Here is a 14,735-nt window from a genome sequence, read left to right as displayed (position 1 = left end):
CTGCACAAAATCACTGCTTGGCACACAGAAGGCAAAGAGAGGATGTGTGGCTCGATTCAGTCACTAAGAATTAAAATAACTACTTTTAAAAATACTTTCTGTTTATTTTAGATGTTTGTCCATACATCTGTGTGTTTGTGTGTTGATACATATGTTGTTTGGGTTTTTTTAACAGAACCATCTCAGTGTTTTCTCAGCAGTTAACCCACTTGCTTCAAGTATAACTTCCAGCCTGGCCTCCAGTGTTGGATCAGATAGTTCATCTCCTACAACTGTCTCTGCTATCAGTGCCAAAGCCCTCCCCTTCTACTCTGGCAGTAACACAGTTGAATCAGTAATAGGTAAGTCTGCACATTTAATCTCCAGTTGTACATGTTTTGTTGTGTTATTTGCTGTGTAGGTTCAAAGAGCTTCTGGGTAGAGGCAGTGATGGTGTCCATGCCTGCTCTATTGTATGTAATTAAAAGCAATATCTGAATTTTTTTACCCAGAGTAAAATTTTTTCACAAGGTCTCCAAAGTGAGCATAAGAATGAGCAAATAGGACACTTAACATGGAATTTTGGCATTGGTATTGGCCAGTGATTTAAAAAATGTATAAAACCTTCATCATGGAACTCACTGTATTGCTTGAAGCAGTAGAGTCTCCTCAACTTTTGTTGGTGGGATGATTAAATCTGGGTTTTTTTAATGTTACCATTACAGTGATGCAATTACAGATCTTACTATGTTCACATGAAAGTGGGAGAGGTTTCTTTGGCTGAATGCATGTTCTCTAGTCTGGGTATCTTTATGTTCATGGACAAAATCTTCACACTGTGTTGTCCAGATCTGAAGGGACACAGACAGGAGGAGCCCTTGCTTTCTGGCTGCACAGGGCAGATTATGGGAAATGCTTGCTTCCAAAATTTCCTGTTCATTAACCCAGAGCCTTTCCCATGCTTCTGACCAGCTAGGATATCTGTGTGGAAAATGGTAGGAGGAGATAAGTATTTCCATAATAATTAGACACTGGGAATTCACAACTGGGTGTGGTACTCCTGCTGCAGTCTCACTGGTGCTAGATCCAGAGGAAAAGTGGCTTCCCCTGGCCTGCTGGCTACACCTTTACTAATACAGGCCAAAACACTGTTAGCTTGTACCACCACAGAGCATGGATGTGTCATTCATCAGAACTCTTCTTCTGCAGTGCTGCCTTCTGATCATTTGCCCCCCAGCAAGGGATTATTCTGTCCCAGGTGCAGCAGCATTGAATTTGGCTTTGTTGAATTTCATGAGGTTTCTGCCAGTCCTGTCCTCCAGCCTTTTCACATCCCCCTGAACTGCAGTCTTGCCATCAAGTGTATCAGCTGCTCCCCTTAAATTTAGTGTTACCCACCAGCTCATTGAAATCTGTGGCACTTGTACAGTGAATGCGGTTTATTCGGGAGGCTGTGGCAGGGAATGTGATTTGAAAGATGCTCTATTTCACATTCTGTGGTATAAGTCACATGATGAGGGAGTTGCTGTGATTAGCTGGTGTACTTGAAGCTTTCTGTGTTTAAATCGATGTGTAGCAGCGACCAGGAGACTGCAGACAGTGAGTCAGCACTTCAGCATGGTAAGTTAGGCGTTCGCTCCTTTAATTCTTTCAGGAAAGAAATCTATGCAGAATATTGAATGATGGATCTTTTCCTGCAGTCTCACAAGTCTGTAGCTTGTTTTCCTTAAAGGGTTTTTTGCTGATTTGTGTGTTAGAACAGAAAATAAATTTTAACTGATTTTTAGTTTTCAGCATTGAGCAGAATTTTAGGTTCTATTCTCTGCAAGTGATATGATTTCATTGGCTCCCAGTTAATATTTTAAGAAATACCATGGAATGAAATCACATTTTTGTCAAGATAAACATTTCTTCTGGAATAAGTAGAGGCTAGTTGGCTGTAACAAGTTATTCATACAGCAGTAAAAAACAGGGTCTAATTTCTGTATGCTGGATGTGCTGCTAATTCAGTATAATTTTTAAATCGTGATATACTGAACAAATGTTGCAAAGTCATTTAAACAGTGATATGCAGTGTTTCCCATGTCCCAGTGTGGTTATATTACTGAGCAGAAGAGACTCTTGATTCTTCTGAGTTAGAATATGCCTCTGCTCTCTACAGATGCTTTTCTAAAACAGTTTTGAGTATACTATGCTTGTTAACAGAATATGAATCATAAAATACATGTCTCATGCATGTGTAAGTTAGCATACTTTATGATAACTGTTCAGCTTTTGGTATTTTTCCTTTGAAAATCCTTTCATTTCACATATTTATATATATAAATTCTTCTTTCCAGAGTTCAGTTTTGAGGCTATACAGGAAAATAAAGTGTTGTATGCAACCTGAATAGAGCAGAAAATAAATAGTATTGTTTTAAGAAGTGATGGCTTAAAGAATCATGTAAAAAAAAAAAAAGGATAGCAAAAGAGCTGCAGCAAGGGAAGGGGCTAGGTCTTTGTGGGAAAAGAGGATGAATGAGTTTGGATAAAGGATATGGGGAAATGCAGGACAGTTACATTAGCAAGGGCAGGAAGCTTTGTCAGACAGTGGGATCTGTAGCCCTTGATCTCATAGGGAGCCCCAAGTGCTCTCTGCTCCCTGACTAATAGCCCCCCAAGATCTGGGGAAGAGAAGGGTGCAGGGGAGTTGGGAATAAGCATCTGCACCAGGCAGATCTAGTGTTTACATTGAGGCTTGGACAATATGTTGAAAACTGAGTGGAGTGTATGGGAGTGGAGGAAGGTGTATTGTTGCAGTCTACTCCTGTCAGAGTCGGGCTTGGGGGAGGTTGGTTGAGTTGTCTGGTTTTGCTCTGGTAAAAGAAAGCAGCATAATGTGAAAACATAAAAGCTGCAGGGTGTTTGAAGTCCTCCTGAAAAACAAAATTAAGAGAATAGACATTAGATAAGCAAAATGTCAAGGGAGACAAATTGGAGAGGAATAAATAGGGAATGGGTAGCATTGAAGTGGTAGTAGGGAGAAGGTGGGACCTTAACATTAGGGGGCATCTGCAGCCTGGTACTGCACCCTAATGTGTGTGAGGCTCTGGTGGCCTCCCCAGGAATGTTTTGTTTGCTTCCCTTGCTTTCTGTTGGACACTCAGGCACGGGGATTCTGCCTGTCTGGGAGGCTTGCCATTCAAGGAAAATTGGTGTCTTTCCATTTGCTTCCCATATATGTTGTGATCTCAAGATGCTGTTTTCTCTCCCTACACTGCACTGACTTTCCACCATGTGAGGTGGAATCTGAAAGAGCTGGAAGGTATCAGAAGTTGAGCTTCCAAAAACCTAGACAATAAACAGTAAGGAGACATGGCAGTCCTCTGTGTGAATGAGTGGGGCAGAATTTGCTAGAGCCTCACATGAGGAGAGCATGACAGGTTAGTGATTGAGTAAGGGTGCAGGCTTAGATTTGATCTATTATTTGAGCAGGATGATTTATGTCAGCCTCATTGTGCTTCGTTCCTGCTTGTCATCCTTGTGTTGCAACATATTGAGCCAGAGAATGCAAATACCTTCAGATGTTAATAACATCTGGGTGATGTGGGGTATTGCAGGAGCTTGAAAATAACTGTTTAAACATAACAATGGTGCTAATGATGGGATTTTCAAGCCTCTCTTATGAGACAATGTGGGGTTTTTTGGGTTTTGGGGGTTTTTCAAAGAAAGCAGAACATCTTCACCTGGTGAAAATCTCTCCCAGCACATTCTGCAGGATGGTGATGAGAGGTGGCACTCAAGGGTGCATGGCACCATTGCACAAAGGATGTTGAGACAGGTTCACATGTGTGAAGATTGATTATTAGTGGGTTGCACAGCTGATGGCACATTGTGGGGACAATTATTTCCAGATAAATATAGGAACATAAAGAAAGAGAGAGAGGAGAAAGAGAAAGAAAACTGTCCCAGCAGCTGGGTGGGAAGAGAAGTGACAGGCAGGGCAGGTGACCATCCTCTCTTGGGCATTCCTTCCAATGCAGGGACTGGGTCTCTCTGGGTTTTTATCAAGAACATCCCAAACTCCTTATGGGCTCTTCCTGCTTATGATGTAATTAGTGTTAATTAGAGCACACTTTGTTCAGTGGATGGTGGTGTGTGCTAGTTGGTTGTTGAGCTGTGTCCATAGATATTGTTTAGTCCCTCTAAATCAAAAGCTACAGTCAGGAGTTGGAGAAGATGAGAAAGGAAGCATGGATCTCACACCAGGGGTAGTCACTTCCCCAGAAAACCTACTGTATGTAACAGTGCTGTGAGGGTTGGCAGTTGCCAGATGGTGAGTGTAACAAGATGGTGAGCATGAGAACAAGAAAGGGAACATACTGCCCCAGACTCTGGAAGGCACTCCCAGAGCACATGGGTGAAAGGGCAAGACAGGCAGGCTGCAGTCACAGATGAAAGGCCCTTACCCTAAAAGGCAGAGCTAGGGAAGGCACAGTGAAGCAGTGGAGATCCAGAACCTGGTATGAAAGAGGGACTTTTAACCTGGATTTCACAAAGCATTTGTGGCCACTCTGAGCCTTGAGTCGTCAGATAGAAGAAGGGCACCTCTCTCCTCCTTACTGGAGGACTGGCTTAGGCACCTGTCTCCAAGAGGTTCTTGCTGGAAGACTTTGAAAAGCTAGGGAACCTAACTTCAGGCCAAAGGGACAATGCAGAGAGCTTCTTCCCTCTGACTGTAGGGCACCAAGCTGCTTTGTCAGTACTGCTGAAAGATAGGGATTATTGATTGGGCACAGCTCCTTACTAATAAAGTCATGTTGCTTTTGAGACCCAAGCTAGTAACTCTTCAGAGAGAGCTTTTTAACTCTCAGGTATCCTTGTGAGAATCATTGTGTAGTATGTGAACTTCATCTCTTGGCTGGTTTTCTGTTCTGCACAGCTTAGGCAGTTTCCTGCTGAGCACTGCTCTGTGGATCCTGCTTCTGGGTCAGTCACTCCCTTTATATGTAACCTGGAGCTCTGAGACCTGGAGTCTATGAAATAAATAGCATAGTCAACAGTAGAGAGTGCCTATACACATTAACACTGCACTGAGCTTGTATTAATGATCCAGATGGTCCTTTTTGTTTCTGACTTGTAGCACTTTTAGCACTGTCTAGTACTTTGCCAAAGATGTTCTGCAGTTCACAGTGACCACTGTTCAGGAGTAGGTTATGAGAGAGGAATCAGTCCAATTCCAAAGTGATCAGGTGATCCCTTTTGGATCTTCTGGAAGCTCTTACACAAGACAGTGTGTCTTTTATTTCTGTTTGCCCCTTTTCAACTCATTTAGGCTTTGTGCCAATTTTTTAATAATGATTTTCACCATAAAATCTAAACATTCTGTACAAAGGGGATCACTACCACTGACCACAGTGCCTGGGATAGTCACTTTCCTATTTGTAAAATCAGTGTTTATGCAGACTTCTCTCCTGCTTTCCTGACTCTGCAGTTGTTCAGCATTAATTAAAGTATAGATAGGTGCAGAGAGGTAAGGTACATTGCTTCCTGTGCAGAAAATAGTTAAGAGGAAGAAGGGAAAAAGTATCTATCTTCCAACACTTTATAAGCAGTGGGCATAGCAAGACGTATGCTGCCAAGATCTTGTTCTTGGCATTGTCCAGAGGAATCTCAGACCAACATAAGCCTTAAAATAAAAGACAGTCTAACTGTTGACTCTAAATTGAATACTGATACTTTATTTTAAAATATTGCACATTTTCATTTGACTGTTCTGACATTCCTTACATCTCTGTGCCCTGATATGTAACTCACATATCCCAGGGGCTGACTGTTGTGAGGGGCATTTACAGTGCCTTTCTTTCTTCAGGTGTAATACCTGCTTTTATTCAATAAGAAAACCCCATATATTTACATAGCTATCCAAATTTTATTTTTCCTCTTTCTCTGTTGATGTATGTCTGAGCACAACAAGTGATACAGACTTACTGAAAATCCACATAGCCACCTCTCCATTATCTTCTGTTCAACCCACCAGCTTGAAAAGCTGTATTATCTTATATATGGAAGTTTTCCCTTTTAGAAAAGAACAGAGGACACCCTTCACTGTGTGTCTGTAGTATGCTTAAGATCATGACCCAGGTATGAAGGAGTTCTGTGATAGAAATACTAACAAAAATAATCAAATAAAGTTTCCTCATTTCAGCTGTCATGATAGTTTTATGGATGATTTAAGGATAATTCATGATACAATGTTTTGTTTCACAGGTTCTGCTTTAGATTTGCATTTTAATGATGTGAACGTCGCATCTATAGATCGAGAATTAGAAGATCAAGAAGGCAGTGACCTTGGATTAGCAAGTAAGAGGTCCAGTTTGTAAAATTATACTCATCTAAAATACCTTTCTTTCTTACCATTCTTAGAATATTTTAATGTGCTTAATGACTTGGTCCCATGGGCACAGTAGCTGATGGAAGGACTGAGATGCATTTGCAGGAAGGTGTCATGCCTGAGCTTGCCTGCACGTTGAGTGCTGCAGACGTCTGGCAGCAGGCAGCTGTGGGCACCCACAAACACCTCCATGGCTAGATGGTTGCTGAGAGGGGGAGTGGGGACAGTTCTTGAGGAGAAGGACCTAGCAGCCTGCCCTGGTTTTGGCTGAGAGAGCATTCATTTTCTTCCTAGCAGCAGCAGGCATAGCACTGTGTTTTGGATTTAGGGTGAGAATGATGTTTATAACACAGTTGGTTTTAGTTGTTGCTAGGTAGTTGTAGTGTTTACACCAAGTCCCAGGCCTTGACAGGTGCCCAGGAAGCTGGAGAGCACAGCCAGGACACTTGACCCAGGCTGGCCAAAAGGCTATTCCCTGCCCCAGAACATCATGCTGGGGAATGTCCCTGGGGAAGCAAGCTGGGAGGTGGGGTCACTGCTGGGAAACAGACTGGACATTGGGTTGGGTTTTTTTTTTCCTTCCACATGTGGTGAGCAATTGCATTCGTGCACCACCTGCATGTGTGTGTAAGTATGTCTATACACACACCAAAGGATCCATTTATTAATATTATTATCATAATTACTATCTGCTTCCTTTGTTACCCTATTAAACTGTCTTAATCTCAACCCACAAGGCTTTCTTTTCCATTCTCCTCCCCATTCCCTGGGAGGTGGGAGGGGTGAGTGAGCAGCTGCGTGCTGCTTAGTTACTGGCTGAGATTAAACCACAACACAACCTTTAGGCCCCTAGTCCTTGCAAGGTAAGGACATAATCTCTATATAAATCTAACCTGGAAGGAGCAATTTAGCTGAAGGTCTCTTGGGAAGTATTCAGCCATTTGGCCTCTTCTGGGAGAGAAACACACAGCAAAGGAGAGCAGTGCTGGGAAGAGACAGCAGGGAGGATAAAGGAGGGGGGGGGAACATCAACAAATGAAAATGCCTGTTTTAAGCAAAACCCAAAAACTAGAATCATGACCATTGCTTTAAATATAATCATTTGACTGCTATATTTTTAAAAGAAAAGGTGATGTCATTTTTAGTTGCTATTCAAACAAACTTATTTATGAGTGAAATCCTCACAGTAAATATTGAATTGTTTCCTGACCAGGAAAATGCACTGCATCTGTACTTATTTAAGTAATTGCATGATTCAACATCCTTTTTTTAATACCTATTTTTTATTATAATCATTTGGGGAATTTCTGAACAATGCTATTTTTTTTATTAAAGTATTGCTAATTTTGCCTTTGTTTCAAACCCATTTTTCACAGAGAGTTAAGTACAATTGACATTTAGAAGCTACTGAACCAAGTATATAATGTAATTTACATTTTATATTATTCTTCAGGAAGATATTTGCAGAGAGCTGTGTACTGATTTGGAACAATTCAATGTTTTTTTTCCCCTGATGCATACACAGGTCAAAGGCTACTGGGAAGTTCAGCACCTGTCAATATTCCAGGCTCTCTTGTCCGGTCCTCGTCGTTACATTCATCATCATCCCTCTCCACCTCTCCACTCAGTTCTCTCTCACAGTCGCTGTCTCAGTCTTTGGTTTCATCCACTACGGCTCCTCACCACCAGCAGCCTCAGCCTTTGAAGACGGAACATAGTATGTTAGGCACCTCAGCCTCTTCTCACAACTCTTTAGGTAAGTAAGTCGAAGGCTGTGCTCTGTGTGTGACAGGAGGGAATTCAATGCCAGGTCAGAAATGTTCAGTTCAAGACTTTGCATGTTCCCTATGACTTAACCTGGACTACAAAACCCAGCTATTGGAATGGAAAACACTCCTGGTAACACTACAGATAATGGAGTTATAAGTGGTACGTGGGAGACAGTTCAAGGAGTCAACTTTGGTTCCTAGTGAAGGGGGAAAAAATTCTTGGAAGAGGAGATATTTACAGGCATGTGAAAGGGCTGGAACACAGCAGTTGGCATATAGGCAGCAGGAATGCATTTCAGCTGCCACATTGTGCTAAAGGAAAATACAAAACAGAGAAAGGGGAAGAATTAAAATGCTGCATGAGCTGCTAGGAGCAAAGCTTTTAGAATATAAATGAATTCCCCACTCTTCCATCTTCTTTATGAACTCTGTTGTGTTTTATTAGAAGTGGCTAGAAAGAAACTCTCCTGCATTTCTGTAAACACTGTACACCTTGTCGAAATTGGCACTTTTCTGAAAGCAGTGAAATATTAAGAGTCTTGCTGATAAAAGTAAAAATTTTGTGTATGTGGCACATCAGTTCTGCATGTGAAACCTTTTGCAGCACTATGTGCGGAATGATGATTCTTTTTCTGCCTTCATTTCACAGGCTTAAATGGTGTTACAGGGAGCATCTGGGACTTTGTAACTGGGAGTTTCTCCCCTAGTCCATCCCCAGTACTAAGCAGTGGCACTACCCCCTCAGTAAGTTCCAGCACCAGTGGGAACGAGCTGACTCGAGTTAGACAGGAACTTGATGATGCCAAGAGAAAACTAAAGCAATGGGAGGAATCTTGGCAACAAGTAAAACAGGTATGCTAATTTATGGTAATAGTAATTTGGGGTTTGGGTTGTTTTTTTCTTTTTTCACAAATAAGCAACTCCTTACACTTTTCCTTTTTGCCTATCTTCTTGTCCTTGGACCCAGAGTTTTATAACAGTCTGTCAAAGGAATGTTTTTTCCACCCTCAAAGTGAGCTAGTGGCATAAAGGAAACTGGGCTTTTTAAAGGGCAATTCATTTTCTGAAAGTTGATCTGCCTCTCTAGGCAGGGACACTCTGTGACAAGGAGTAGCTAAGTAGCTGTACTAAATTTTGATCAGTTTTGATGTCTCTTGACATTAAATTATGAATTTAACATTTAAAATGCATTCCATTTATAGAACTCCAGAAAGGCTTCTGGCTGTTTACCGACAAGTAACAGTGACATACCTAAAATTGCATTAAGACAAAGAAACTCAGTTCTGAGTTGTTAATTAGAAAGTAGGGTAAGGTGGGAGAAGCATTAAATAGACAGCAAATGCCTTGTTATGTCTAAAATTAAAGATTACCTGCATCTTAGATGGCTTTTGAATTTGCTCTTCTGTTGTTAATTTTAAAAATGTATTTTTTTTATATTCTGAAAATGTCTTTCTCCCAGGCATGTGATGCATGGCAGAAAGAGGCTCAAGAAGCCAAAGAGCGTGCTAACATCGCAGATGCAGACAAACAACTTGCTCTTCAGAAGAAGGAGGAAGTAGAAAATAAATTAAAAAGGCTGAAGGCACAATTAGCTGCTTGTCTATCGACTGCGTTACCTTATGTGAAGAACTACGGAGACATGGATAAGATCCCCTTGCCAAAGCTTCGCTCCTTACAAAGTCAGCTGCACTTGGATTTAGAAACAATAGATGAGGTGAGTTTCTTCATCTGCATTAACTATTTATGGCTAACCAAAACTGGCAGCTCAGTAACCTTCAGTGATGAATTTATGCCAGGTTTCATTTTAAAGAACAACATTGCTCTCTGTGTTAAGCCTTTCTTTTCTGGAATTAGGGGATAGTTCAGGTTTTTCAACCTAATGGATTCATCTATGGCTTTTATCTGCTCAAATTACAAGTGATTCACAAGAATTCTTGGGGTGATTAGAATAAGATTTAAAACCAGCTTTTACCCCAAATATTTTGGGCACTACCTAAATAGGTATAAATAGTTGCCTTAAATAAATGGAAATATTTGCATGCTTTTCACTTGTTTAGAAAGTAGGTGATGAGGTTCCCTGCTAGGAGTTTTTATAGTCAGAGAGGCCAGTACAGACTTGGAGCATAGGATCCTTATTAGAAGGGACCTCTGGAGATCATCCAGTTCAACCCCCCGCTCAGAACAGGGTCAACTCAAGCAGGTTGCTCAGTGCCTCGCCTGATTGTTTTGAGTGTCTCAAAGAGGTGAGAATCCACCACTTCTGTGGGCAATCTTTGCCAGTGTTTGACCATCCTTACAGTAAGAAAGTGTTCTTATGCCTACATGGAATTTTCTGGATTTTAATTTGTGCCCGTTGCCGCCTCTTTCACTGGATACCAGCAAGAAGAGTCTGGCCCTATCTGTTTTACTCTCTCCCATCAGGTATTTATATAGGTGTGTAAGATGCCATCTGTTCTCAAGGCTAAACAGTCCCAGCTCTTTCAGCCTCTCCTCAATGTCAGACGTTTCAGGCCCTTAATCACCTTAGCAGCCTATTGCTGTATTTCACTTCCTCTCAAATCCAGACTCTTTTTTTGGCCAAAATTTAGGATGTTTCTTTGCTGCCAGATTGAGGGCATGGCAAAACCAGGCACCACACTTCAAACCTTGTGGGGCATGATGTGGTTTCACATTGTTTCTCCCTGCAATCTCAAAGGGCAGTGACACCATATATGACATCAGTTCTTGTTGTTTTGACTGGGATGGGGCTGTCCAGACAAGTGAAGCTTTTCACTGCTGGGACAGTCTGCCATGCTGTAGTATCTGCTTGAGTTCAGCAGTGTCTTCTCTGTCTCAGAGAATGTTCAGTACAGTGCCATCTGTATCAGTATGAACTACAGCCTTGGGGAAAAAAAAAAAAAAAAGCCAGGCTCACTTAGAAGAGTTTAAAAGATAATTTAAGTCTTTGTTAGTGAAGTAGGTGGATGAGGACATAACAAGCTAGTTACCAAGCTCCTGTTATCCTTTACAGGATTCTGGATTGTATTAGGGACCCCTGTTGTTTGTCTCCTAAGAGATTTTAAAGAGGAGCAAAAGAGTCTTGCGACCTCTTCCCAAAAAAGTCATTGCATCCTGGAATGGAAGTCATCTCAGCCAGGCTGGAGTGATCAGAACTATTGCTAGCTTTTCCAGCTCCTCGGTTTCTCAGGTTTCCTTTACCACTGTGGCCTTTTCTCACCTATCTCTTCCTTCCAGGAGGAAGTTTGTGTCTTAGGCAGTGCCACACATCACATTCTGGGTGCTTCTCTTAGTCCAAACCATGTCTTGCTCTTCAAAAGTTAACATGGCTTTCAAATGCTTTCCGGTTTCTTTATGGGGTTGATAAGGCTTATGGTGTGGAGACGTTTGCAGTTGTAAACATCCTGCCCAAAGTCTGTGTTAGCAGCCTTATTCAAGTATCACACACTTGGGATGCTTCCATTTTGTCCTTAATGTGAACATCTCCAACAGCATGAGAAAATGTAACAGGGGCTTGAAACGGCAAAATGAAGGAGTATTTGACAATGAAAAAGGCTTATTTCCTCTTTTGTTAATTTGTATCACTCATCCCAATTATGCAGGAAAATTTTGGCCCAGAGGTTCAACCCTACATGCTTCCCTTTCTGAAAGCACCAATGCTCCTCCAGCTGCTACTTCAAAAGTTACATGTGCCCTGATCTTACGACCTCAGCTCTCTGTCGTGCAAAGATACCGCCCTTTGTGCTGCTGAATTAGAAGTTTACTCGTGCCAGCTGAGCTGTAAAGCTGCTAGAACACAAATGTACACTTTTGAATTGTTTTTACTGAGTGCACTCATCTTTTTACAGGTGATTTTTCAGCTTCAGTCAAAGAAGTGTATCATATGTCAGGAAGGTGACCGTAGCATTATCCTGAATCCATGCCAACACTATGTACTCTGTGATCGCTGTGCAGCTGCACAAGAAGAATGTCCCTGCTGCAAGAAGAAAAAAAATCTGTGGTAACATAGAGGCCTAGTACTCATATCATGTTCATGAATTGAATAATTTTAATGGGCTTGTATTTTGTATCAGAATTATATCACTCATGATTAATCCGCTGAATAGTGCTAGACTGATTTCCATTTTGATGTGAGGGACTTAGATGCTCTAAGATAGAGAGTAGGGCTTGCTCACCTTTACATACTGACTTCCATCATTTGATGAGGTTCTGTAGTCTTGAGGTTCTTTCATCCCCCTCCTCCCCCAATCCCATTGCAGCCTTTTGTGACTTCCACTCACATTCCTAGTGCACAAGCTACTTAGGTTCATTTGCACTGTAATCACTTTGTATGAATCGTACCATAATGCCTGAATGAAGTGTTGATACCTGTTACTTCCATTAACAGAGGATGGATACGTAGGTACAGTAACTACACACTCAGCAGTCCAGACTTTGCCAGGGCTGCTGTGTGTGCAACACCAGAGCCAGTATTTTGGAATCGGTCTAACACTATGTTTACTTGGATGTTTGGAAAACTCTGATTAATATAAAAGCACTTTTTAATTATTGTGTTTTGTTAGAAGATATGTTGTAAATTGCTTCAAGCTGCTTTCTAGGTCGTATCTTTATTTTTTAATATGCAATAATATGATGTGTTAAATGTGTACTGTGAATTTTAAATATTTCACATGGATTTACTGTTAAATCACAATATGATTAAATAGAAATTACAACTTACCTAGGTTTTTTTACAGTTTATAAGTTAACCACATACTGTAGTATTTATAAATGTACCAGCAGAGACAAAACCAGTGAGGCACATAGGATATTCATATTCAAAGACGTGTTTTCAATTTTGTGAAACAGATGTTTTAGTCAACAGCTGTGCATTTGCATATTTCCCTCAGTTTAGCTGTTTGTAGTCTGTAAAGTTTTTGTACATCTCCTAACCTGCGTGGTACTCATCGGGAGCAGAAATGATACATGTCCCGTTACCAAGTGCCTATGCCCAGCATCCTAGAAAATGGCAGAAGACAAAAAAAAAAAAAAAAAAAAAAAGAATTTTGCAAAGAATTTCTATTGATTCATTTTGTATTGAACCATTTGACAATAACTAGAATACGTCTCTTGCTTTTATAAATATTTAAAAATACACTTTTTTTCAGTGATGAAGTGATGTGTGTTTGGAAGGAACTACAAAATTATTTGAGCCTGTAATCAGGCAGTGGCACTTTGACACAGTGATTCTGTTAAAAGGTGGTAATATCCTTACTTCATCCTGGGAGTTGGGAACATGCAATTCAGGAGGAGAAGTTAATTAATTACTGCATGTTAACACTGTATATTTTTATTTTTCTTACATGGAATAATTGCCTGTGTTACTCCTTTTTCAGTTAAATTCAGGTGTGACACTAGTACAACTTAGATTGAAATGACCTACTACTGTGTTACATGATTTGTATCTCTGTGTTACTGTATTCAGTACAAAAAGTGAGTTCACACAGGCAGCAATGATAAAGTTAATCTCTTTAAAGGTCAGTCATGCTAAAACTAAAAACAAAATGTAAACTAAAATTATTGTTGTTGAAATAGAGCTTTTAGAACTGTGTCAGCCCAGCCAGTAGTGCTGGAATCACTCTCTCCTTTGGACTTCAGCGTTCTTTGTACGAGGGCTTTAGTTAGCAAAAAATCATTATGCCTCTTCAGTGAGAGCTAAATGTACAGACTTGTTGCTGCTTTCCTAAGACCTGTCGATCTGGAGGAGCACTGATGACCTTTTGGGAAGGGAGAAGTAGGGATAAAATATTAAAATATATTTCTACTTGCTCCTGTTTCAAAAGTTTGTCTGAAGATAATTTTTAAATACCAAAGTTGGGTTTAATAATGTGATTTGATGCGACTTTAACACAGTTTCTCTAACATGTTTGTACTGAGATGAGTATAAAATTGGGCTCTATTTGCGTTTTCAAACACACTTTTCTGTCCTAAAATAAGATATTGCTGTTTTAAAGGTGTAGCCAGCTTTGGACTTATAAAAAAAGGAATGTGGATCACCAAGCTTGGCTGTAGGTAGTAATGTATTCTTTGCGTCTGTGCAGTCTGTGACAAAGACTGGGATTTCAACCTTAACAGCATTTTGGACTAAAGCAGACTTAGTTACGTAAGGGTTTTGTTGTTGGGTTTGGGTGGGGGGCGTTGTTGGGTGGTTGTTTTTTTTAAACAGTGAGCAAATCAAAGCATAATGTGCAATTATCAATTGAAATGTTACGTATTTTTTAAACAATCCATTGTTTTGGCCATTAATTTACTGTATTTATCTAGTGTGGAACAGCATTCTGCAACCCTTGTGCTCACAAGAACGTTTATAAATATCTTTAATGATATTTTGCTTTGGTATTTTAGAAGAAACCAGCTTTGGCCACGTTGTGCTGCCTGTATGCAGCCAGGTGGCAGTTTGTTACCCACGAGAAGCGCAGTTTTGTGCTGTCTTGTCAGTGTTTATAGTTCTCCATGTGTATTGTAGTGCATTTGCCTATGTCTTAGGGCTATTGTTTTGGGTTGGTTTTGTTGGGGTTTTTTTCTTTTTGTAGTAACAGGTGATTTTTGTAATCTCAGAACACCAACAAAAAAAGGAA

The 14,735-nt window shown here is 40.6% G+C and overlaps 1 protein-coding gene across 1 annotated transcript in view; it reads left to right on the top strand.

Annotated features, from left to right (window-relative positions):
• The window catches only part of UNKL (unk like zinc finger), a gene marked incomplete at both ends in the record, with an annotated part of 43,097 nt that extends 30,975 nt beyond the window's left edge, over positions 1-12,122 (top strand). Inside the window, 6 exons of the mRNA XM_084271133.1 lie at positions 176-341; positions 6,229-6,321; positions 7,878-8,108; positions 8,771-8,973; positions 9,581-9,835; positions 11,967-12,122. Coding sequence (XP_084127259.1) covers positions 176-341; positions 6,229-6,321; positions 7,878-8,108; positions 8,771-8,973; positions 9,581-9,835; positions 11,967-12,122 — 1,104 coding nt within the window. The remainder of the gene's footprint in view (positions 1-175; positions 342-6,228; positions 6,322-7,877; positions 8,109-8,770; positions 8,974-9,580; positions 9,836-11,966) is intronic.
• Between the last annotated feature and the right edge of the window lie 2,613 nt (positions 12,123-14,735).

The sequence above is a fragment of the Gallinula chloropus genome (assembly GCF_964237585.1).
Source record: "Gallinula chloropus genome assembly, chromosome: 15".
Lineage (NCBI taxonomy): Eukaryota > Metazoa > Chordata > Aves > Gruiformes > Rallidae > Gallinula > Gallinula chloropus.
Note: the sequence above shows the minus strand (reverse complement) of the source record. Positions and strands in the feature narration are given on the sequence as shown.